Source organism: Cucurbita pepo, chromosome 13 (assembly GCF_057944985.1).
Source record: "Cucurbita pepo subsp. pepo isolate OVF chromosome 13, ASM5794498v1, whole genome shotgun sequence".
Classification (NCBI taxonomy): domain Eukaryota; kingdom Viridiplantae; phylum Streptophyta; class Magnoliopsida; order Cucurbitales; family Cucurbitaceae; genus Cucurbita; species Cucurbita pepo.
In genome coordinates, this window is record NC_141810.1 from 10,715,949 (window position 1) to 10,743,144 (window position 27,196).

The 27,196-nt window shown below is 37.4% G+C and overlaps 1 protein-coding gene across 1 annotated transcript; it reads right to left on the reverse strand.

Annotated features, from left to right (window-relative positions):
* Nucleotides 1-203: 203 nt before the first annotated feature.
* Nucleotides 204-23,559, reverse strand: LOC111809347 (mediator of RNA polymerase II transcription subunit). The gene is made up of 21 exons (XM_023695791.2): nt 23,340-23,559; nt 23,186-23,229; nt 21,408-21,507; nt 20,305-21,291; nt 19,548-19,782; nt 19,128-19,345; nt 18,532-18,739; nt 18,045-18,325; nt 16,541-16,624; nt 8,431-8,525; nt 8,008-8,170; nt 7,666-7,911; nt 7,162-7,332; nt 6,940-7,053; nt 6,404-6,529; nt 5,732-5,880; nt 2,536-2,776; nt 1,662-2,433; nt 1,392-1,573; nt 777-880; nt 204-691 (listed from the first exon to the last, which is right to left on the reverse strand). The coding sequence occupies exons 1-21, from the start codon at nt 23,448-23,450 to the stop codon at nt 490-492; spliced, it is 4,833 nt and encodes a 1,610-aa protein (XP_023551559.1). The 5' UTR covers nt 23,451-23,559; the 3' UTR covers nt 204-489.
* Between the last annotated feature and the right edge of the window lie 3,637 nt (nt 23,560-27,196).

Here is a 27,196-nt window from a genome sequence, read left to right on the forward strand (position 1 = left end):
ATTACTCCAACAACATATGCGAGAGTAGCTTCTGAGGGAGTTGAGTAAATCACAAGTACCTGGCCTTGCACAATCCATCAGCCCAGTTTTGAATAGACTTGACAACTTCTGTTAGCTTCTTCTGCAGCTGGTAAAACTTTATGAAAAGGATGATTAGTTCATCAATCAAACCAAAAAGTGATGTACTTACAAGATCGTTGCGATTTGTAATCAAGGCTCTAATGCCATGAAAACTTCCATAAATGTATGTTATTTCCACTAATTCCAGTACTAATTCAATCTCAATCTATTTATACCCTAGACTCGGTCGGTAAAATAACCTCTTAATTTACAACTACTAACAAGCTTTGGCAGAAGGCCACTCGCACTAACCATATCAGATACAGACCAACTAATGAATACATTATAATCAACCAAACCAACACTTTAATTATTGAGAAAAAAGAAAAAAGAAAAAAGAAAAAAGAAAACTCCAGTTTAGGCTTCTGGTCAAGCTGGGTTTTGAACCAGCTTTGGATGCGTTGCAGCATAGATAGAAGAACTAGTGTCAGGCTTCAAGTGGGAAAGGAGGTGTTGCACATCTGGACGCAGATTTTCCAAAGCTCTTCCTATAATGCCCAAAACTTCTTGTCGAGGCTTGCTATTAGCTACAACAGGCCCTCCCTGCCCCTCATAATGGACAACATGGTGCCTGATGAAAAATGACCATATGTGTAAGAGTATCTTAGAGCATATAGAACAAAACATTTGAGTAAATTCTTTTCGTTGTCACTTACAGAAAGTCAATGAGGTCTGATATTTCTGCGGCTTCCACTGGTATTGATGTTTGTGTGTTCTTCCCAAATACATCCACCAATACGCTCAAGAGTGAGGAGAGAGTCTGAAGAACAATCGACCATGTATTTATACTAGTGGACAAAAGCAGCTAACAACCTTAAACAACATTCTAACTAGCTAAGAATTTAACAACTATCAAACCAAGTAGAACTAATTAACAGAAACAGCCTATAGGCTAAAATGAAAGGGAACAGAAACAGAAGAGCTAACAGCCGATTTTCCCTCTTTTGCAATCAGTTTCGCTACCGTACCTGTTGCTCTAGCTAATTGTCCCTCCTTCCCAAGTGTGATTTCTATGTATGGTCGTGCCTAAGGGCATATCGGATTATGTACAGTACTTGAAAGATTATGGCAGCCTATAAATAGCTTATATTTGAGACTTAAGTCTCTTAAATTTCATCTAATAAAGACTTAACACTTTGAAGGCTTAAAATCATATAGAATCTATTCTTTTCAGCGTGTATAAAGAAAATTCAATAAAGTATCTCAGAAATAACTTTATGCTAGACTGAAACGTAAATTTCATTTTTGATAACTAATGTTCCTCAACATACCTTACAGAAAAGGCTATGAGCATTGGCAAGTTTGGGGAGCAGTGGACCCATAATACGGAAAACTATTCTCAGCATCGCTACTGATGTGACGGGTCTGAGATGTTTGATAATCACATGTGCCCCTTCTAACCATTCCTGTGGGAGGTTACTAAATAAAGAGTGAAGCAGTGCAACCGTGTTACCTAAAATATGGCATCAATTTGTGAGCAGAAAGGAAGGTTTATGTTGTCAAATGGAATAAGATTAATTAGTAAATAACATATAGCATACCAATAGCTGTTGAGGTATTGTCTTGTGCTGCCCATGTTGGATCCATCAACGAGTAACCAACAGCTGAGTTTAGCTCGCCTAAGGATCTTGTTGCATCAGACAGCCACCAAGTTTCTTTTATAATGCGTGATGCCTCTAGATACAACTGTACATGAAATTCTTGAGGAAGCTGCGCTAGTAGAAGACCACATGCCTGGATCATAAGGCTAGAAAGTTGTTGGCACGTATACCCACTTCGTGAAACAAAATTAGGAGTATTTATTCCAGATGCTGAGGTATTTGATCTTCCAGCATTTAAGGAGTCTGTGCTTCCTCCAGAAGGAGATGTCGGTAACGCTGATCCCTGTCCCATACTGCTCGGAGCTCCATGAAAATTGTTGCTCGATTGAATCAGAGTAGGTTGTATGTTGACAACAATTTGAACCAGCGATGACACAATCTGACCAGCTGAGACAGGGAGAGAAAGTAATTCTATGACTGCTGTTTCAAGAACAAGCTGAGTATATGTGCCAGGGTCCTGGATTTGATAAAATGCTTTTTGGCTCTCGGAAGCACTTGTTGCCCCCGGTGGTGTTGTCCCAGGGGCTTTGTTATGCGATGGACGCATTGAATTACTTGAAGTATCACTTGCCGTTCCAGGTTTTGATGTCTGTAAGGAAGGTATAACATTATTGACTATCCCCAACAAGAGGGTAGCAAAGTAATCCATTGGCGGGCACATGACAGGACCAGGGGAACTAATGTAATGTGGGAACGACTCAGAAAATGGAATCTGAAACAAATTTGGTGTCTGTAAGTAACAGGAATAACATATAAACAAACATATATTCATATATGTACATCACCAGTGAAAAAGGAACAGACAGAATGTTACCTTGCTGATATCAAGTACATACAAAATTCGAACAATGAGCTTGTTAGGTAGATGACCATAGAAGTATGCGAGTATATCACGAACAAATGTAAATCTAAGAGGGTGGTAGGCCAAAAAAGGAGAGTACATGGCCAATACTCTGTCAGCTTGATCTACAGCATCATTTTCAATGAGCCTATAAACTATCAATGGAATTACTGGAAGTAATCGAGCTGCAATATCGTCAAAAAATACAGGATACCTGTGACATCAAGACAGCTTTTCTAATTAAAATCCTTATAGTGCTCCCAGAAGAATAGGTGGAGAATTCTTCTGATAGATATAAAACAATGTAAGCGAACAAATGAAGCGTTGAAGCTAAATTCAAAAGGACTTTATGAACGTAGTGAGCCGCACGCTAAGCAAAATTGCAACAAAAAGTGGGCCATTAACCCTATGTCAACGAAGTGAATAAATCAAGAAAACCATCATCATGAAGAAGAAAGAACAAAATACAAGGAAAGAGCACGAACAAAACAGGACACTCTGCAAGACAATTAAGAAAACAGAATTGAGAGCTGAAAGAAAAGTATTGGAAAAATGTCACATTCCATCCTACCAAGAACTATCTCATCTGAGGAATGCTCCTATTTCTAGCCAACTAAACCACAAAATTGCCAAGCATCCGACCTGCCATAGAACCCGACCCCTCCCACATGGATTCCATAACAAACTCTTCTCACGCCTCCTGGATGCTTGACCTCTGCTCAAAGGCTAAATTAAAACTCTGGCCAAAAAACACCATCAAATACTAGTGTGATATAATTAAATTTACTATAACTCACAATGTTTGAATGCTTTTTTAACGTCATTTCCCCCAAAATTAATATTGACTTACCCTTTTGGGTATTGAACAAATTTTCAAGCCCACAAGTGAAGGAAATGTTAAAGTAGTGATGTAATTAAGTCCATTGTAACCCATGAGCTTAAGATTTTGAGTTCCACGGTAATTTAATAATAACTAATAACCACAAAAAACTATTCAAATCCTCAGCATCACACCTGTGAAGGATATACTAGTCCGATCCTAGAACCTAAGAAGAGTGTTTCTACATAAATTTGGCAGTTGACCCTTTGCCTTCCTAAGAAGACTAACAACACAAAAGAACAATATTTTCTTACGGATTTTGAGTTCCAACAAGGATGAGCATGATTGGTGTGATCAATGAACTAGAGGAAAAAAATACACGAAGAAACAAGGATTTAAAAGAAAAAAAAAAGGACTTCTAACAAGTACTCAAGATACCATAACTGATGATCTGGATCACGGGAGACTTTCCATTTGGAATAAAGGGGAGTTCCCTTGGAATCCCATTTGGAATAAGGCAGCTCCCATATGAAAGAAGCATCTTAACTTCTAAGACAATAACTTCAAAAGGATCTTAAGAAAACAAAGAGACATTGCAGCACATCTAACCATGCCCTCGAAGCCAAATCATCAAATTCCTCCTATGCAACCTCCACTAACGATATCAAAACCAACTGATAAAGCAACTGAACCAATGAACTTGTCCATATTAGCTAAAGATAAGAACTGCTGCAAACAACAGAAGGACAACTTTCTTGTGACACAATCCAAGCGGACCAACTATAGCATCAGCACTAATCCCAAGGACTCCAACACCCAAGATCACTAATCTTCCAAGAATGACAACACTATTAATTTCGTGCACAATTTTTCTTTGATAATAGTGGGGGAATTTCATAAAGCTGCAAATCACATGCTTCTACAAAAGCTGAGAATTCGTCAGGTATTGGAGGGTGGAGGAGGGAGAGGGTTTTCTAAGATTGGAATAGAGTCCAAATGTAGGTTAGAAGGAAAATTCTTCTTTTCAATCTCCTCTTTTTCATCTACTTGAAAGATACCAATATTGTTTGAAATCTTGAGGTTATTTCCACAAAATGGTGAAGTTATTTGCAAAATAACCCTCTAGATATGCATCTTCTTCATGAGTAACATTCTCAATAGCATTTTGATTAATTGGATCCTCCAACGCCAAAATACTCGTTGGTTTTTTCTAGACCCTTCTTTATTGCCCTTCACTTTTTTCTTTTCCATTGTTTACCCTTGCACTTACGTATTCTTCAATTGTTCTCAATGAAAGCTAGTTTTTTTTTTTTCTATAACAAGAAAATTCTCATTGATATGATAAAAAGAAAATGTTCAATGAGACAAACTCCCAGGGGAGTGAAAAAAAAGATAGAAATAGAAAACAGAGCAAATGAAAACGGCCGTGAAATAAAAAAAGATCAATCAAACCAAATCCCAACTTCAGAGAAATCTCGAACAACCACCATGGTAGCCGAAAGCAAGAAAATTAAATCTTTATCAAGTTGCATTCTTTTGACAAGTAAATATTCATTAATTCTCCTTTGTCGAAAAATCGAAGGCCAATATCTTGAGTAGACAAAGGAGACATTTCAAATTTGCAAACCATTCAATTCTGAAATAAGACTCTTCTCCTTTCTTTTCCTTGTAGCTTCCTGATCAGAAAACCATTCTTTAATAAGAAATTTCAGATTCCTAAGTTTGTAAGGAATAACATAACCAGCCCATCCTTGAGAAGTATCTTGAGACAAAGAATCCTCAATAGTTTTACAACAATCTGCCATATTCAACCAGGAATTCTAAAACCGAAAGGGCGAGGGACCACATACAAGACTTCCAGCTTCACTGAACTACAACCATCAATCATGAATTTTGAATTCAGCCAACGAATGGAATGAAGTAGAAGTTTTTGTTGGATTTCCCTTATATCTTTTGTAATATTGCTGTGTATTATGTAGACTTTAATTATTTATATTTGTAATATTTTTTCATTACTGGTTGATGATATAATAATTTTTTCTACCTAGAATTCTACTGTTATATCCTTCACCGAGAAAAATGAAGCAAGCTAAAGAATTCCTACAACCAACACTATGAAAGGTAAAGGAAAACAAAAAGGAGAAAAGAGAAAAAGTAACCAGCCTTCAAATGTTCAATCCATTCATCAACAGGAAAAGGCAATCGTACTCTTTTAGTGCGAAAAAACAAAAAATTAAAAAAAAACTAACTAATTTGTTTATGATATCATTACACTGTATGTTATGGATCAGATATTGATTACGATCTCTAAAAATAAAAAGTCAACTATGCAAGTCCTAGTTTGGTCACCTGTCCTTCCATGAAAGATGATTCCCAAGAGCCTTCTGTAAATCATTTCTTTTGAACACTGCAGAGTGAAGCCAGTGTTCAGGTGAAACTCGGTTGATACAATATAGTTTGACTCGTTGTTGAAGCTCTTGCCTATCAAGTAAACTAATCTGCAATGCCTCACATGTAGGAAGACTATTAGCTAATCAAATTGCAGTTCTGTGGGCCATGCATGAAGGTACATATTTAATGAAGAACCTCGAAGAACTTGTTTCTTCCAATAGTGATATACAATGATCAATTTTTTGACTGAGTCATTTTGCACAAAATGTACTAGGAAAGACGAGCAATCAGAAATTTGAGTTCGAGATTTACAGTGAAGTCATCAATGTACAACAAATATAGACCAATAATTATAAAAGTGATGTCGTCAATTTGGTTCTAATCCCTACCTGGGCAATGAATTTTAAATATCATTGCAGGTTAAGTTTAGGGTGAAACATATCCATATAGCACATCTGTAGTTTGCAGATAATAGAGCTTGATTTGTTTGAAAGAATGACCGGCTTAAATTTAAATATAGAGCTTTGAATGTGTCAGACAAATATACAGAACGATATCCCCCAAATATAGTAGCACATCATTATCTGTAGTCAAAAGTAGAAGGAAAAAAGAGGAGTTTGAAGGACATACCACTATGCGTAGAGCATTGGGATCGTCATCACGGTCAATGAAAGCTAGGAGAAGAATATCAAGAGGAAGTAATTCTTGAGTCCATACGAAAAATGAAAGATTGGCACAAACTTTAAGCAAAATATCCTGAAAGGGAAACGAGGAGGCCTTTGTAAGACATAAATAGCTTTTTTTCTTCCTCCCAGTTTCCGTCATCCGTTAAATAAAACTGAATGTATATTTCAGATTAATAAAATTTCTACTTAATTAGCCAACCACTGACAATCCTCGCAAGCTGCCAAACCTAAAGTATTTGTCTTAGGAATATCATCTAGACCTCATAGTATTATTGTGCAAAGACCATGGGTTGGCCGCCTAATGACTGAAAGCTACCAATTGTGAACCTCATAGTTTTTAAGGTCATTGGTGTATGTTCCAGAGGCTATCTATTAATGAGATTAGTGTCAAGTTCCTACCCCTAAATATTGAAGAGTTAGGAGGTAGTCCTCCATCCAATTTATAGAAAGTGCATATAAGCTACGCCAGTATCTATATACCTGTGTGGAATGTCCATGCTGAGGCTCAATCTGAATGTGATGAAGCAGCACATCTACCATTGTGTAAATGTTAGCTGTTACTTCTTCCGGTGAAAACTCTCTCAATACCCGTGCCTAAATTGATAGATGTAAAAAGTCATAACATGGATGCATTGTCGAAAAATTAAAATCTAAATAGACAACGGTATTGATGTATATAAAGAATGGGAAGGAAATTCATACCAAGGTTGTGCAGTTAATATTTTCAGGGTGCCCTTGCATGAGTATCCATGCACCAGCACATAGATATTGTTTATGCTGCGGGAAACTATGACTGATGTACGTTATCACATATGTCGGATCAGCTGATGGGGACAGAAGTTGGTTGCATTGGTTGATCACAGTAGTTTCTGCCTGTAAATGATGGTTAAAAGATATCAACTCACTATTATTTATTGTTCGTCTTAGGAGAGGGTTACATAAACTAGCATATTACTACACAACCCAACCATTTAGTAAACCTTCGAAGCATTCTAGATACGTCAATTTTTGCTGCATCTATATCCTCTGATTGTAGAAGACGTTTAAATGATTGACCTATTAAACGTCAACTACATAACGGGTCATTTTAAGAGTTTCAAAAGACTTGTCATTCCTTCAAAATCACCCATATACAGGGATTTGATGTCAATTTAAGGGTGGGGGTGAACTCAATTAGGATAGTTAATATATGTTAAGATAAAAAACCTGTTGCCATGCTTGAATAGCTACACCTCTTTTATCTATTCTTCCAATCAACGCTTCACGAAGAACAGGTGGGAAGTATCGCAGAGTTTTTTCTGACCAAGTATGTTGGCTGGTGGCCATTGTCTGCTCTAGCATTGTTTGAAGATAAAGCAAGTGATCAGCATCAGCTATTCCGCGTGTCTTAATCAGGATAGCAAGAGTAACCACAGCTAATCGATTTAGTGTCTCTGTAAATTCAGTTGGACCCTTCAAAAACAGAAAGAGTTTAATTTCAGCGAAACAATGGAATGAAACACACAATATAACTTATAATTCTTCTTTGAGATCATTTTGCTCACCCACCTTCCCTTCCCTTTTCACAAAGAAAAAATCTCTTAATGAAAAAATAAGATTCATGCACAAGTTTTCAGCCAATCTAAATACTCGATGGTCTCCACGCTTTCCCTTAAGTGCAGAAATTATTTTTGTAACATCATACATCAAAGCCTTGCTTTTGCCTTCGTACCTAAAAGAGAAAAGGAATGTGAGTTTTACAAAAAAATGTAACATTATCACGTTGCATATAAGATATCAAAAATCTTGTATATATATCCTCAAATCTAAAGCTCTACCAATGTAATTCCGAGTAAAATGTGATATACGGACAAATCACCCTTTCTCGTTGTATATATCACGTTGCAAATAAGATATCAAACATCTTGTATATTATTATTTAGAACTCTAACCTTTTTTTTTTTTTTTTGGTGTGGGGGTGAGAAACTATACCTGTAGAGAGGAAGCAACCGATAGTTCAGAATTTCAAGCACTAGAAGCGTGACTCCTGGTTTGCTCAATAGGGATGGGTTTTTTTGTGCTAAATGCTGCAGTAAAGAGTGATTTAACTGTGAGTAAAAACACACTGAAAGTAAGATCTGAACTTTATGGGAGTAGAAGAGTATAGAGGGGTGAGATTTTAAAGAGCAAGATGTGTAACACAAAATGTCAAAAATAAGAAAGTACTAGAAATCAGACAGCTCATAAATTGGCAACTTCATTCATTTGATAGACATTTGTAAAGATTTAAATGCAAACCTGAATAAGAATAATTTTTTTTTTTTAATAAACCTTTCTACTGATTTCTCTATGCAGCTCCCCATATTACTTAACCATAAAGAGTGTGCTATAGAGCCTTGAATCTTATTAGGCACAGTGTGGGTTTTTCCCCTTTTAAACAGAAAAGAAAGGGAAGTATAATAGTAACAAGTAAAAGGAACTCCTATTGATAAGGGTTTATATTGATGACTCCTATAAGGTTTATATATTATGACTCAAGTACACAAGAATCCATATTAGAAACTACATAGGAGAATATATAAGAATCCATCTTAGAAACTACATAGAAAAATATAGTTGTGTTACCCTTACTCAAACTACTTCACTATTAAGTTTCCTTAACTCATAGACTAATCCAGTCCATCTAAAATTCAATCTCAAAAGATTTTCCTCATCATTAATAGCTTCAGCACTAGAACATTTATACTAGAACATTTATAGAAGCTACGAAGGAGCAACCAAGGCTTTGCACAACCTCAATTTCCCAACATCAACCCATTTTATCATGTCGGCTAGATGCACCCTCTATCTTCTCAAAACTCATCATCTTCTTTTACTGATCTGCGAGTGAAATAGTATTGGCTTCTGATGTATTTTATCTTTGTATGATAGATCAGGTTCTTTACCAACTGTATGGCATGTGTCTTGTCTCGACCCTCGCTTGGTCATTAAGGCGACACAGTGTCTATCTGCATGTGGGGGGTCACAACTTACCATCTTCATAGCATGGTTGTGACATTCTACCCCACTAAAATTGGTCATCATCCTCGATAACTTTCTTAAGGGCACAATGGCATCGTGGATTATGATATTCTCTCCCACTTAATCTCGGCATTGTGCTGATGACAATATGAATACGAAAACTATTCTTGGCCTCAACACACATATTCTCTGAGTTGCACAAATTAGTACACCCCTTAGGGTGGGGCTTTCCAGGTCAACTACAACATTCCCTTGTTGTGGCCACATCCCTTAATGAAGCGAAGTTTATAAGCTTTTAACATAGTCCCTTTTCTTTTTGGCACTACACTTTAGTCAACTATTTACTTAGCCACCTTCATGTGGCAGATGTTGCACTAGTACTTCTCTAATTGCACTAGTACTTCTCTAATCGTGCTACTGCTTCAATTTTCATGTTGCTCATGTCTAGCCTGATGCTCTATTCTCGAGTGGATGCTAATCTTGACAACTCAAATAAAACACCCACCTTAGGCACAAGGCGATTACTCCAGGAATACACGTATGCTCACTTCTTGGAGCACTTCTATGGGTGTCGCGACTCTCTCATGCTCACATTTCTTGGAACATTTCCATAGGCGTTGCTTACCTCTCTCATGCTCACTCTGCTTGAAGCACTTCTACGAGCTTCGCTTGCCACTTTTGTGCTCACTCCTCTCAAAGCACTTCCACAGGCATCGCTCGCCACTAGATGCCTACTCTTGTGTTCACTCCTCTCAAGGCACTTCCTCACAAGGTATGGGCTTAGAGTAATGTTCTCTCCCTTCATTGCACTAATGAATAATGCAATGCCCCCCACAAGTAGATGGAGATGTCGTAGAGGGTTCCATTCATAAGCATTCATCTTTGAAGGGTCCATGTAGGAACACGAGCAATAGCAGCACCAAGAGCACTTATACAAACACCAAGATCTACATCTGTAGTTGGCCCACACCTCGACCAAGTATATTGAAGCCCTTCATTGGGAGCTTCAACCACACAATGAGCACCATCAGCCGTCGATGGAGAAACTGTGAAGCTCTGTGTGCATCAGTTGAAGTGCACCATTCTTCGTTCCTCCCATGCCACTGGAGATTACATTGGTGGTTGTGGTTCAAGAAATCGATTGGAGACCATCAATGTCTTGACAAGAGCCAAGCTATTGATGATCACCGTGCCAGTTTCTCTTCACACCTTAGTGACAAAACTGCTCGATTACACGCCAATGCAAGGAGTGAATGTCCTCTTGTACTCTTCCTGGTTCAGTATTTCTCTCTTCCACCTTCCAAGCTCCCAATCCAAAGTGGCTCATCAGTCTATGCCCTTTTGACCAATTCATCCATGGCTGCCAAAGCAAGCTTCAATCGCATAGAGTACTCAACTGAACGATCAAGTCCCATCCCCAGTGTTGGCCTCGCAGGTGGCTGAACGACAACCATATTGGCCGACAACACACTACCAAAATAGGCATTGACGTTGCCATGGTTAAACTACCAAATCCATTACTCCCAAGTCTTAGTTCCAAACTCGAGCTTGGCAATGAAGGTTAAATGGAGTTCGCTAGTGACAAAATTGGCCTGCCAAAGAAACATCCCAGCAAATGTACAAATTCAGTCCAACTCAACAAGTGTACAAATTCGGTCCAACTCGTCCTTCAACCGAGCATTATCAATCCTCAGCTACTGCTCCTCCAACGAGATTTCTCTGATAATTGTTGCCCACCACAATTCAAACAAGTTGGATTCTTCATAGCATCTCAAATCGACATATTCTCAACTGCCTCAACTACAACAGCATCATCCACCCATATGGGCTTGCATTGTGCTTAATCTGGCACTTGGCTAGTGCAAGTCTCACTTGACCCGGCTTCTTTGCTTGTAACCATTGGCATTATTCCTCTTATGCAAATGGCTCTTCGAAACACACCCTACTTGGTACACCTTCCAATTATCTATTGCCCAAATTTGGAACCCCAAGCTCTTACGCAAATGAGCATGGTTATTCCTTCATTGATGGGTAAGAGTTATCCCAACTCAAGAAGTCTCGCTTCAACCCCTAAAGCTATTTGGATTCAGCCCTAAAGCTATTTGGATTCTGATTCACAATGACCCTACCCAATCTAGCACTCATGATGTACTTGTGAAGTTTTCAATCAACCTTCGAGTTCATTTCTTTGACATTTTTGTTCGACAATGCCTTCAACAGATCTGATGTTCTCTTATCCTTAACAATGTTGAACACCATGTTTCTAGACAATGTCAAATGAATCAATCCTAGAGCCTACCGATCCTTGAGCTTCCACTACTTCGTGGTCATGGGATCCGATTTCATCCCAAACAAAGGTTCGTGAAAATTTTTCTAATACGGTAATCTTCAATCTACATCTTCCAAAAACTAATATCGGATCCATCAATCCTCTCAATCCTAATCTTTGAACTTTCCATCTTCATAGATTGTTGTGAATCTCTCCTAGCTTTGATGTCAGTTATTAGGATCGCACAACTCATACACTTGATCTAGATGAAGAAAGTGAAAAACAAAAGAGAAAAGACGCAAGGATAAATATACGCGGTAACATAGGATGCTCCACAACGGCTAGGAGTTTATCTATTAATGACTTCAACGGCTAGGAGTTTATCTATTAATGACTTCAAGTAGTTACAGATAATCTATTTTAGTAACTACATAGGAGAAAATATAAGAATCCATCCTAGAAGCTAGATAAGAAAATAGAGATTTGTTACACTAACTCAAATTACTGGACTATTAAGTTTCCTTTAACTCTCGAGTAAATTTAACTCATAAGTAAACATCAGGCCCCACAACCTACCACCTATTGCTACTAGGAAAGGTACTAAAACTTGTACTAAATATCTCATCATTGCAAATTACATTTCATATAAAAAAAATTCAACTAGTCATAAAGCATTCACATTTAGGATAGACACTTTACTTGTTGAAATGAATATACAAGAAATCCTAGATGACCCAATTTGAAAATTGGCGGTCATGGAGGAAGACCCATGAGATGCCAATGGGTGCATACAGTAAAGTGTAGTACTGACAGTACTGTTGTGATGAGATATTTAGTGTAGTGCATACAGTAAAGTGTAGTGCATACAGTAAAGCTTGCCACTTTTGTGCTCACTCCTCTCAAAGCACTTCCACAGGCATCGCTCGCCACTAGATGCCTACTCTTGTGTTCACTCCTCTCAAGGCACTTCCTCACAAGGTATGGGCTTAGAGTAATGTTCTCTCCCTTCATTGCACTAATGAATAATGCAATGCCCCCCACAAGTAGATGGAGATGTCGTAGAGGGTTCCATTCATAAGCATTCATCTTTGAAGGGTCCATGTAGGAACACGAGCAATAGCAGCACCAAGAGCACTTATACAAACACCAAGATCTACATCTGTAGTTGGCCCACACCTCGACCAAGTATATTGAAGCCCTTCATTGGGAGCTTCAACCACACAATGAGCACCATCAGCCGTCGATGGAGAAACTGTGAAGCTCTGTGTGCATCAGTTGAAGTGCACCATTCTTCGTTCCTCCCATGCCACTGGAGATTACATTGGTGGTTGTGGTTCAAGAAATCGATTGGAGACCATCAATGTCTTGACAAGAGCCAAGCTATTGATGATCACCGTGCCAGTTTCTCTTCACACCTTAGTGACAAAACTGCTCGATTACACGCCAATGCAAGGAGTGAATGTCCTCTTGTACTCTTCCTGGTTCAGTATTTCTCTCTTCCACCTTCCAAGCTCCCAATCCAAAGTGGCTCATCAGTCTATGCCCTTTTGACCAATTCATCCATGGCTGCCAAAGCAAGCTTCAATCGCATAGAGTACTCAACTGAACGATCAAGTCCCATCCCCAGTGTTGGCCTCGCAGGTGGCTGAACGACAACCATATTGGCCGACAACACACTACCAAAATAGGCATTGACGTTGCCATGGTTAAACTACCAAATCCATTACTCCCAAGTCTTAGTTCCAAACTCGAGCTTGGCAATGAAGGTTAAATGGAGTTCGCTAGTGACAAAATTGGCCTGCCAAAGAAACATCCCAGCAAATGTACAAATTCAGTCCAACTCAACAAGTGTACAAATTCGGTCCAACTCGTCCTTCAACCGAGCATTATCAATCCTCAGCTACTGCTCCTCCAACGAGATTTCTCTGATAATTGTTGCCCACCACAATTCAAACAAGTTGGATTCTTCATAGCATCTCAAATCGACATATTCTCAACTGCCTCAACTACAACAGCATCATCCACCCATATGGGCTTGCATTGTGCTTAATCTGGCACTTGGCTAGTGCAAGTCTCACTTGACCCGGCTTCTTTGCTTGTAACCATTGGCATTATTCCTCTTATGCAAATGGCTCTTCGAAACACACCCTACTTGGTACACCTTCCAATTATCTATTGCCCAAATTTGGAACCCCAAGCTCTTACGCAAATGAGCATGGTTATTCCTTCATTGATGGGTAAGAGTTATCCCAACTCAAGAAGTCTCGCTTCAACCCCTAAAGCTATTTGGATTCAGCCCTAAAGCTATTTGGATTCTGATTCACAATGACCCTACCCAATCTAGCACTCATGATGTACTTGTGAAGTTTTCAATCAACCTTCGAGTTCATTTCTTTGACATTTTTGTTCGACAATGCCTTCAACAGATCTGATGTTCTCTTATCCTTAACAATGTTGAACACCATGTTTCTAGACAATGTCAAATGAATCAATCCTAGAGCCTACCGATCCTTGAGCTTCCACTACTTCGTGGTCATGGGATCCGATTTCATCCCAAACAAAGGTTCGTGAAAATTTTTCTAATACGGTAATCTTCAATCTACATCTTCCAAAAACTAATATCGGATCCATCAATCCTCTCAATCCTAATCTTTGAACTTTCCATCTTCATAGATTGTTGTGAATCTCTCCTAGCTTTGATGTCAGTTATTAGGATCGCACAACTCATACACTTGATCTAGATGAAGAAAGTGAAAAACAAAAGAGAAAAGACGCAAGGATAAATATACGCGGTAACATAGGATGCTCCACAACGGCTAGGAGTTTATCTATTAATGACTTCAACGGCTAGGAGTTTATCTATTAATGACTTCAAGTAGTTACAGATAATCTATTTTAGTAACTACATAGGAGAAAATATAAGAATCCATCCTAGAAGCTAGATAAGAAAATAGAGATTTGTTACACTAACTCAAATTACTGGACTATTAAGTTTCCTTTAACTCTCGAGTAAATTTAACTCATAAGTAAACATCAGGCCCCACAACCTACCACCTATTGCTACTAGGAAAGGTACTAAAACTTGTACTAAATATCTCATCATTGCAAATTACATTTCATATAAAAAAAAATTCAACTAGTCATAAAGCATTCACATTTAGGATAGACACTTTACTTGTTGAAATGAATATACAAGAAATCCTAGATGACCCAATTTGAAAATTGGCGGTCATGGAGGAAGACCCATGAGATGCCAATGGGTGCATACAGTAAAGTGTAGTACTGACAGTACTGTTGAAAGACACAAGACCAGATTAGTAGCTGAAGACTTTACTCAAACCTATGGAATTGATTATCATGAGACTCTCTCCCCTTGCAAAAAATAACTCCATCAAGGTTCTTGTCTCTTTCAGCTAATTTAGATTGTCCCCATCAACTAGATGTTAAGTATGTTTTTCTCCACAGTGATTTAGACGAAGAGGTGTTCAGGAGCACCATGGAGATTTGAAATGGTACTTAGAAATAGCTAATTTGCAGATTAAAGAAATCGTTCTATGGTCTCAAACAATCTCAACAAACTTGGTTCAAACACTTCCGAAAAAGTAGTCACTAGTATCGATGCCTCCAAAGTTTGAAGAAGTGAAGGACAAAGACAGATACCAAAGACTTGTAGGTAGACTAATCTATTGATCTCACAGACGTTTTCAGATATAGCATTTGCAGTATGGTGAGTCAATTTATGCACTCACCTGGACACACTCATTTCGAAGCTATGTAAACCCTGAGATATATGAAAGGAATTGTAGGTAAGGGTATATTATTTAAAAAACAAGACCACTATCAAGTTGAAGTGTACACTGATGTAGATTGGGGGGAGTACCATTGATAGAAGACCTACTTATAGCTATTATTTTTTTGTTGGAGGAAATTTAGTTACATGGTGTAGTAAAAAAAATGTAGTAGCTAAGTGCATGGTGAGGCAGAATTTAGAGTCTTGGTGAAGTTATATGGAATAATAGGATCCTTGAAGAGCTAAAATTGTCTCAAAAAGCACCTATAAGAATTTATTGTAATAACAAGGTTGTCACCGCAAAAACTCATAATCTAGTCCAGCATGATATGACAAAACATACTGGAGCTGACAAGCATTTCATAAAGGAGAAAAATGATGTAAATGTAATATGCACATCTTAGTTTTTGACAATAAAACAAACGGTTGATATGCAATATTTTCTTCTCAATTTCAAGTCCACTATATGGATCACATAAGCCAAAACTAATTTTCAACAACAAATCTACCAATCAGAATTTCACAAAATCCATTCGACTCCATGATGATCACCTTTTCTATTATTGTTCATTTTCAAGCCAAATGTGATGGAATGTTCTCTCTTTATTCGAATCATTCAGAACTGCTGGGTTTTGCACTTTCAGTTTGACCCAACCTAAAACAATCCTTGAGAGTGTTCTCTCCCGTCTGGTAAGTTTCATGATTGATGGGTCTTTTCTAATGTTAAAAACACAATTAATAGGGGTGTCTTAGCAAAAGTACATAGTAGACTTGGTTTTAATAGGGCTTGTTTAGTGAGGTCTATGAAAAGTTCTTATTCATGGTTTCTCTAAATAGCTGTCTTTGCTGCAATTTTTCTTTCTCACGCCCTTTCGGATACAAGAGAATTTGTATCTCAGGAACTCTTAAAATCTATCAATGAGAAGAGTTGTTTCATATTTTAAAAAATGCAGAATTAACTGATTCTCAAAGTGAAAGATAAAGAATAACGTAACAAGGTTTTCATAGATCGAGAAAATTACATTAAAATGTGAACGAAACAATGAGTGTGGTGCGAGGAGAAGCAATCTAGTATAGGTTTCAGCCAATGCAATACTGGGAACAGCCTACACAGAAAAATAATAGGAGTATACGTTAGACATAAGTTTGAATATTCATCAAGATAATGAACCCCTAATAACATTACTTCACCCCGTTCGAGACAAGGATGCATAAAAACTCAAGCAGCAGTGCTTAATATGTACAGCATCATGAGCTTCTTACAATAAATTGTATGTACCCAGATGAGAATACTATATCATGGGATCGAAATAAATCACTCAAATATTTAACCTAAAAGTAAGAGAATTATGTAGACCATACAGACCATGAACCCATTTTCTACTACTACTTTTTGGGCTTGTTTGGGGTATTGACCGGCAACGTTTTTCTTCCGGGCAGCTGTAAGTAGATCCTTGGTTGGCTTGGTAAGCCCACCCATTGCTTGGGGCATGGTTTTAAGCAGTATAACCCAAACCTACGGGGTTGAATGGTAAACACTGTTCAACTGTCACTGGTTACCTTTCTTCTTTCTATAATTATTTGTATATATATTTTAAATTTGAAGTTACTTAAATACTTCTCAATTTTCTTTTTCTTTTTCTTCCTCTTTCCTTTCTCTTCCTTTTCGTCTTTGGGCCGAATCTAAATCCAACAATATATATATTTATATATATACACACACACACATAGAAAAGTATTATTTGAGTCTATATTTTGACTCTAATTCCATTTTAGACTCTTTACTTTCAAATGTTGAATTTAGTCCATGAACTTACAATAAATCTTAAAATTAGTTCTAATTTTTAAAGCTAGATGGGGGTGTTGCATTGCCCTATGATTTCATCATTTTTAAAGTAAGACAGGGATGGTTGAAACATCAACGATTCAAAAACGTCAGTCTCATGAGGGCTGGTTATTAGATTGTATTGTTCGGCCTCCTTCAGTAGGTAGAAAGATTTTATTTCAGGAGGTGGAAGACTTTTACCAATTGTTTGGCCGCCTTCAGGAGGATGAAGATTTTATGAATCTTCTGGGATTGAATCTTTTAAGATTGAATCTTCTGGGATAAAAGGATCTTATACCTCAAGTCTGCTCATGCCGACTCCAGAATCATAATCCAAATCCTCCAATCCTTTCAAATTTGAATTATGAATAATCCCTTACAATGCCTGAGTCTCAACATCCCAAAGGATAAAATTTGATTTTAAAAGGGAATCTTTCTTTATAATATTTGAATTTGAATTATTCAAATCCTCCTTAAAAATTGAGATCTCCTTATCTCTCTCCAAAGGACATATGTCAAATACATGCTCGAATACGCTTCAGGCATGTGTCAAACATGCCATTCTGCCTAATGCCATGCAAGTAAGATTTAATTGCATAATGGTTACAGTTGTACCTAGAAAGTTGTGATCATAGGTATCTTTCAGTCCAATAGACCACGTAAACTATAGTATAAATTTTGATTAAGAAAAGGATACATACCTGTCCAGAAAATAAAGATTCTTCCATTTGATAGGTCAGCTTCGAGCACAAGTTCATTGAAAAACCTGATAACAAAGACATCGGCAATGGGCTCACTTCTCGCATTATCATTATCCTCTCATTGGTCTGTAAATTTTGTGCTGATGATAGTTCTGGAACCCCAGCAGAAGATAACCAATTCATCACAGTTTCACATGCTGGTTGCGCCATGGTGTATGAGACAACCCAAAACATCCCAATTGATCTGTCATCCATGTTCATATAATCCATCATACGATCACCTGGAGATAATACCAAAAACGTGTCAGAAAATACAAATATTTTGTTACATAAACAAGCCTTCTTAATAAGAGCTGCTCCAATTTTTCTTCTTAAAAGAGTAATTTAGTGCTATGATGTGTGACTAAAAAAATAGAACAGAACGAAAAAAAAAAACCATAATACGTAGCATGACTCAACAACTTTACTTGCATTATGCACCATGTACCTTTACTTGCTTGCCTCCACCATTCATCAATTTGTTTTCCTTTCTGTAGCTGCTCATTATTCAAATATTCTCTTGTTGCTGTGTTCAATGACCAAATACGCAAGTTCTGACAACTACTAATAAAATCAAGCAAGATGCTTTGAGGATTATTTGGATCAGCACTTTTATCTTCTCTATGAAATGATAATATTTTTCTTGTCGTCTCCACCTGGAAACATATTTGAAACATTAGTGCATCAACGAAAAAAAATCCTCCAGAATGTATTACATATTGATTAATCAGATTTCCATACATAATTAATATTTTCATGCAACACATTTAAAATGATAACTTTTCCAATTTTGAGGAAGTAAGCTTTGATTCCACAACATGGTTAATGCAGATTAACAATATGCTTGTGGATTAACAAACAATAAGATAATATCATAAAGCCAAATTTTTCAGCTGCTAGTTATATTAAGTAAAGCTTCTCAAACTAATTAGGGAACAATTACGTGCACACTTCAGTTAGTGCATGTTAGATAGAAGCAATTAGGAGAAAATGCAAGAGTACATGAGTATATCAAGGGCAATGAATCCGTCATTCAAAATCAACCTTCCTTGCATCTGAATTCAAAGCACTCATCACAAGCTCAACACGAATGATTTGTGCAAACAGCCAAGTGACATGATTTGTCCTTAAGACATGGTGACCTCCCTCTGTTACACGAGAAAACAGCTTAGCCACAAAGTCCGCAAAATCAATACATCCGCTTTTCATAAGAAAATAGAATATATCTGAGAAGACGAGCCACTCTTGCCAGCAATGTATCTCTGCAAACAATAGTTACAGGAGGTTGGTTATCAACATGTTAATAAAAACTCAATAGTTACAATGGAAATGCATGAACAGGGAAGACACTTTCGACTTTATTAAGAATCATGGATCTTTTATGCATATGTTTTCCAGTTCCTTCTGCAATATCATGACTATGTGGCAGAATAAAAAGACGAATCACAAAGAAATTGCAGTTGCCTGAATTTGTCAGCTTCAATAGCTCAAATATTCTATCAATTGTCGCCTCACATATCATCTCAGATGTAAAAACAGCACCAGGACTAAGTCCTTGTGCAGGAGACCTATAGCCAGGAGCCACAAGAAGCACGCGCTTCCACCATTCAGGTGATGGGGTTGTGCGAAGAGCATGCCTTATACAACGCATAGCTCTTTCCCAGTCTCGAGTTCCTCTCTGAATAGCCGATGCAATATCCTGAACCAAATAAACAAGACCAGTTTAACAGCATTTACAGAATGGCAATCAAATGAACAAATTAGAAAGGGCATTGTACCAGTAACTGTATGAAAATTGCAACAAGTATTTAGAGACGAAGGCATACAGTATATTCAAGAGGAGAAAACTTAGTATAGAATAATCACAATTAATGAATGTTTTACCACAGAGTTTAGGTGATTGTTAAAAAGAGACTTCATAATGCCCCTCATTGGTTCCACTTTTCCATAATGAAGCTAAATAGTAGCAGACTTTACTGCATATAGATAATTACAATATCTTCGCAACTTATAACATACACCTAAATTGTTTCTAAATTTAACCTCACCTACAGGGGTAGAAATTGACAGTTGGACTGGAGAGATATGATTGCATGTTTTCCTCTCATTTTCTTCTATTTCTAAGTCTCTCAAATAGCTAGATAAGATACATTTTTTGTTTTTCTCTTTTTTACTGACGTTGAATAGAAACCCTCTTTAAGCTCTAGATTAAGTTCTTCACCTCTCCATGCAGAGGTTCACCAAGTACACTTGGATATGTGATTGGTGAATGGCGCGAGCTTGCTACTGCTTCCCCAGATATGTTCTGCATTGTTTGAGAAAAGATCCGCTGAGTCCCAAATGTAGGGCAGTGAAGGTGTTGATCCAACATCTGCATGTGCATTGCCATCATATCGCGCCTCCTATGGATCTCCAAGATGAGTGTAAATAAGGCTTCATCGTCAGGAATGTTATCTATAAATTGCAAGCCACTGCGTAGTAATTCATAGAAAGGCACACGACATTTATTCTCCTCAACCAAAAGCCAGACCACATCCAAACAGCTATGTAGCCATTCAATGAGAGCCTTGTCAGGCCTCCAGGATTTCATATTCTCTGATTCCTCAATCCCTTGTTGCCGTTGGTCCCAATTAACCATCCAATTAAGCATGTGGGAAAAAATATCAGCACGCGTCACTGGTTTCAAATCAAATTTAAGACCACTTAAGATAATCTTGCAACAAAGCTGACGTAGACTGCTTATTGCATTATTTCTCAAAAATGAATTGACCCTAACTGCAGATGGTAATCCAGTCCCAGAAAGATCAGAGGATTTGATTGGTGATAATGCTGTGCAAGAAGTTGGATCGATGCTTGATTGAGCAGGTGAACTGATTCCATGAACCGATGGTAACGGAGAGGCAGGATTGGAAGACTGAAAAGTAGAACTGTTAGGGACTGGGTTTGAGGATGGAAGCACCCCAGACTGCGATAAATTTGTAGTTGAGACAGTAGTAGGCGCAGCTTGACTTCCCTGGCCCAGGGAAACTTCTGCAGATGAGATTGAAGAAAGAAGGGACGGCAAAAAAGTGTCCCAATTAATGTAACCTATACTGCATAAACTCCGTAAAGCAAAGAGAAGAAATTCTGCCCTTGGTACATGACCACTGCACTGTACAACTAGGGAGATAAGAACTGATTCAGTCACAGCATGCAACTGATCATAGTCCTGAAAGATTGCCCCATTTGTTAAACACTGTTAAACTATTGTTGGGTGAAATAGAAGAAAATAAAATTGTAAAACGCATCATAATATGAAATTCTGAATTAGGTCTCGAAACTCACTGCAAATTGATTCTGAATTTGCTCAAAATCTAAAAGGAACTGCTCGTTCCGAGGAGGAAGCTCTCTGTTAATAGCTAGTACACGCTTTTGGGCCTTGTTCCTGAGGACGTGTAATGGAAATTAAGATTAGAAAAGTTCCACATAAAGAATTGATCCAGAAAAGTCATTAAAACAACATTTATTTTCGTTTCTTCTAATTGATTTAGCATTTTTTTTTTCTATGTATATACTTCAATTATTGACTATCAGGAAAAAAATCATTTCACTATCCTAAAAATTAGGTTATTAAAAAGAATGTATGAACGTATCAGTCAAATGTCCAGAGTCTCGCAATTACTTTGTACTTTAAAAACCTACATATTGGACTTAATAGCACCCAGTTATGTGGCTTCAATCAGTCATTTGATTTAGGAAAAATTAAAAAAATTATCCATGAAGTATAGGAGCTGTCACCATCATATCCTCAAAGATTCAGTTTGTGCAATCATACGACTTATTGGAACACTTTGTACCAATCTAATGATCCTCTCATAAAAGCATATGGCACTCAATCTCAATAAACAATTTAATAGAACAATAATTGCAAGACAAATATTGAGAAATGAACTTTCAAGGACTTCGGTGAACGTTATAAAAAACCAGATTGGAAAATGAAAATAAGATCACCTATCACAACTCATCTCAAGAAACTCGATGTGAGAAGGCACAACATCAATTAAGAGTAAAAACACAATAAAATTAATAAAACAAGTTGAAGAAAGCGAAGATGAGAAACCTGCAACCCAGCATGCACGTAAGATCATACTTTAATGCCAATAACGCATTTTTTTTTCTTTTAAGAAGTAGAGCATTTTTCCATTGAGCAGAAAACAGAAAGGTAAAGCTATAATTAAGTTTCCAGTCAATGGATTAGGGATTAAATCATGCAAAATGAATAGAGTATGCAAAGCATTTTTCATCATCAAAAAACGCATTGAATCATATTTTTGTACAGACTTGGCCATTGAAAAACAGAACTAGACATTGTTGCATTGTACCATAGTTTACTTCAAAAGCATTTGTACAACCTGTAGTAAAGATTTTATTCAAGCAAGGTTGGACAAGAATCTCCAAGTCTTATTGAATTAAATTGAAACAAAAAAAGGAAATTGGCTAATGATGTAATAACTAGATGTAGCTAGCTCATTTAATAGTCCCTGTTTGAGCAGGTTAGTCTTGAAAACGGCCTAAAATAGTTAGTATATACGGAAGCAGTGTGAACTCCTAAAATGGGTAAGCCATGTTATGGTAAAAAAACAAAAACAAATTGTGACTCACAAGTACTTAGCCAGCTTGCATGCACCTTGAAATTTTTTTTTCTTTTCGATAAGAGACAATTTCATTGATGATTGAAATTTACCAAAGGGATGTATAATCCATCATGTTTACAAAAGACTTTCCCAATTTGCAATGAGGAAGGTATAACTATAAAAGTAAAAATATGAGACAATTTACACCGAGAGGGAATTAGACCATAGACCATATCAAAAGAGGAATATGGCATCAGTTGGGATTTTATTAAGACAAATGCTTACCTGCTCAAACAGAAAATTTTGATTTGCCGAGTTCTAAAATTAACCAGGTGCAGGTTGAAGGAACTAGGGCCAGAGTGATATAATAAGAGAGATTGCAAACTAACCAAGAGAAGACGCCAACAAGAACATATACACGCTATTTGAACAAACATAAACTAATATAAAAACAAAGACAGGAACAAGGAAACAAAGAAAAACACTCACGGAGGTTCTCGAGCTGAATCTTCGGGCTTTAGACGATTACTCCTCTGCCCAAAAAACAGAATTCAAACAAATAAACATAGTGGATATGCTGTTACGTTGTTAAACGAAGATAGAAACTTAAAATCAGAGGGGAGAAGGGCAATTGAGCTATTACTCCCAAGTAGAGGTCGAAGAGATTGGCAATGGCAGCTCGAGCTGGGTGAAACTGGTAAGCGCGGGAAGTGGAGACCGCCGTTACTGATGACGATCGCTGTGGTTGATCCATCTTCTCATTTCCAGTTCCAAAAGCTCAAACCCTTGGAGTTTCAGGAAAAAGCATAGGAACTAAAACCAGAATCAGCGGACTGTCGAACTCGGATTGCAGTGTTTCTGAGCGTAGCGGTCTTGTCACTCCTTTCCAACTTTCTGGATCGTTTCGGGTAATCGGGTTCGGATTTCAAGTGGACCGTATCCATCAGAGAGTAATGGGCCGGGCAGTTTCTATGGGTCGTAAATAGCCTGGCCCAATCAAGCTCCAACAGAAATTGGCGAAATACCCTATTTCTAAAAGGGTAACCATTTTGAGATCACACAAAATGTTCATATTCTAATATGAATTCAGTTTATTTATGGGTCCATTCGGTGACTTTAATTGCAACATCTTATGAACAAGGTGTATTTGATGTGAAGGCTGTTTAATCTACAAATGTCTGAAGGTGAATCTGTTGCAGGTTATATAAACGAATCCAATATGATTACAAGTCAATTGAGTTTGGTGGATATTAATTTCAAATATGAAATTAAGGCATTGATTTTGATGTCATCTTTACCCGAGTCGTGGGATACTATTGTTGCCACTCAGCAATTCATAAGAATCTGATAAACTGAAATTGAATTAAATTCGAGATGTAGTTTTTAGCAAAAGTATTCGCAAACGGGAAATCGGAGATTCATCAGGCAATACTCTCACTGTTGATCGAAGGGGAAGAAGTAAATCAAAGGGCCCAAACAATGGGCGATCAAAATCAAGGAACCGAGAAAAATCTCCAAACAAACCAAACGTTAAGTTGGAGTTGTGGAGAAAAAGGTCACTTTCGGGCAGATTGTACAAAGAGGAAGTAGAATCACAAATCAAAAGATGACGATGATTCGGTAAATTCAGCAGTAGTATTGGGGATGCTTTAATCCTCAACGTGGACAGTCCGATTAAATCTTGAATTTTGGATTCAGGTGTATCTTTTCATTCGTCTCCAAATAAAGTTTAGAAATTTCAAGTCTGAAAATTTCGAAAAGGTGTATTTTGCCGACAACAAAGATTTGAAGATCGAAGGAAAATGGGATGTCTGCATAAAAACTCTGGCAGAAAATTAGTGGACATTAAAGAATATCATATATATTCCTAGTCTCAAGAAGAACCTGATTTCTATTGGTCAGTTGGATAACACAGGTTATGCATCAGTGGATATTAAAGAATGTTAGATATATTCCTAGTCTCAAGAAGAACCTGATTTCTATTGGTCGTTGGATAACACAGGTTATAAAACAGAGTTTTGGAAGAGTTTGTGGAAGATTGTGAAGGGTGCTATGTGTTGTAAATTGTCATATGATTTGATTTGGTTATTTGGATTAGATTTGATTGGTTATTTGGATTTGATTTGATTTGGTTATTTGGATTAGATTTAGTCATACCAGATTTAGTTATATATCGGGATTTGATATCGAGATTTGGGAGAGTTTTGGGTGTCACATTGTATATGTTGAGTGACATATTGGTGAGAGCCTTTGTAGTGTGATAGTGAGGTATTCACTCGTAACACTTTGTTTATTAGTGATTGGTTGCGACCCGTGGATGTAGGGGAACTTCTTCTCTCTGAACCACGTAAATATCTTGGTGTCTCTTTGTGTAATTTCGTTCATTGGTGTTGTGAGTACATTTGTTCCGCTTTCGATGCACAACAAGTGGTATCAGAGCCTGATTGTGGTATTTAGGAGTATTGTGAAAGTTTTGGCCTCATCGACCACTAGACGTACTCACAATCGTGGTTATTTTCTTGAAAATGGCATAATCATCTGGAATTAAATCACGGCGTGGATTGAGATTTTTGAGTTCTAATCTCGAAGTAGAGAAATTTGATGGAATGCAATAATTTTGGTGTTTGGCGAGGCGAAGTTAGCAATTGCTGGTCATGCAAGATCTTGATACTTCTCTCCAAGAGGTGATGCCTAAAGACTCAAGAAGCAGAAGGGACGAAATTAAATCGGCAAGCTTGTGGAATTATTGGATCCTGTCTTGGCAAGGACCAGAAATATCCATTTATGAAGGTAACCATGGCGAAAGAACTATAGGACAAGCTTGAGGCGAAATATATGCAAAAGAGTGTGGAAAATAAACTTTATTTGAAGAAGAAACCCTTTCGTTTTGACTACAAGAAAGGTATCTCAATGGCTGAGCATTTGGATGATTTTAACAAAATCATCACTGATTTGCTCAATCTTGATGCTAAGATTGATGACGAAGACAAGGCATTGTTGTTATTAAATTCTTTGCCGGAATCCTACGAGTTCTTAGTAACGACCCTACTACATGGAATCACTAATATTGATTTTGAAGATGTTTCATATGCCTTAATAAATAATGAGATGCGAAAGAAGGAAAAGGAGACATATCAAGACTCTAGCTCAAATGTTCTCACTGCTCGTGGAAGGATTTCTACTTGGCAAAGGAGCGAATGTGGAGAGTCTTGATCAAAGTCGAGAGGTAGATCTGATAATTGGAGAAAAATTTATAAAAATGAGTGTGCATATTTGTTGGGTTTTATGTCCTAAAACTCATAGTTTGTAAACAAAAAGATATTCTATTTTCAATAAAGTTATTATTGTTGTTTATTCAGTAAAGATTGTTATTGAACAAAGTGAACTTTACGATCATTAATCTGAATCCAATAAACTAAGAACACTCTGGCTATAGTATGATTACTTGAACTATATGTAGAGACATAAGAGTGGATCAAGTTCAAATATATAGTCAAAATGATTTATAGTATAAGGATAAGGCTGAGTACCTTATTCTAGGGACACTATGGATGCGGCCCACTTTTGTATATGATATAAACAATGTGATCACTAAATTGTACATGTGGAGACATGTGAGTGGGGGCGTCCTATGCAATGAGTATTGCATAAGATCGGACCATGAAGAAAACCACTCTCACTTTATAATGTCGTTTACTGTTGAGACTGATTTTCTTTTCATTCGATAACCTAGGTAACTCGGTTTTAATCCTGAGCTAACCATGAACTCCTGTTTATTCGGAATTATCCTTAGATTTGCATGGGTGAGAGTGGCTCTAGTTCGCCGACTCAATAGGCCTCCCATTTCAGGGGTAAGACTGGGTGAATGGCTGGGGACGTGGGGTGCAAGATGGAATTCACTCCTACCCACTTTTAGGGATAGAAGAGAGGTAGTTCCCTTAAGCACTAACTCCAGGTCTTGAACAAGGGGCCCCACCCTCTCATTGGCCTGAGAGGGATTCGGTTTACTGGTTGGACTACAAACCAATTGTTCATTAGAGGATCAGTGAGACATAAGGAACAAGAAGTAACTTTAGGTGTAAACCGGTAAATTGACCCAACTCTAGTTATGAACAACCTGTGAAGGATCGACTTACTAATCATGGTTATATCAAATGGACAGAAATATATCTATAGTGAGGGGAGTGCAACTACTAGGCTATAGTGGAGTGTCCTAGTAGTTAACGAATGTTGGTTAACAAGGTTAATGAGTTTAGCCGGTTAATCTTGGATCGTTGGAGCCCATGATCTATAGGTCCATTAGGTCCCTCTGCTAGCTTATATCGGACTAAACCATAGAACAGTGTGACGAGTGAGTTTGAAGTGTTCGAATTCAAATTAGGGAATATGCCCTACATATATACGATATATTTAACCGCATTTTTGTTTTATTTACGAATTAAACAAAAGGAGAGAATGTGAGATATTTAAATAAGATTTAAATATCTTAATCAATTATGT

Excerpts from the sequence above, each read along its gene's own strand:
- LOC111809347 (XM_023695791.2), bottom strand. The coding sequence starts at position 23,450 with ATGGATCAACCACAGCGATCGTCATCAGTAACGGCGGTCTCCACTTCC. Across the intron at positions 23,230-23,339 it reads TCTTCGACCTCTACTTGGGA|AGGAGTAATCGTCTAAAGCC; the intron begins GTAATAGCTCAA and ends TTTTTTGGGCAG. Across the intron at positions 19,346-19,547 it reads ATTGAAGCTGACAAATTCAG|AGATACATTGCTGGCAAGAG; the intron begins GCAACTGCAATT and ends TATTGTTTGCAG.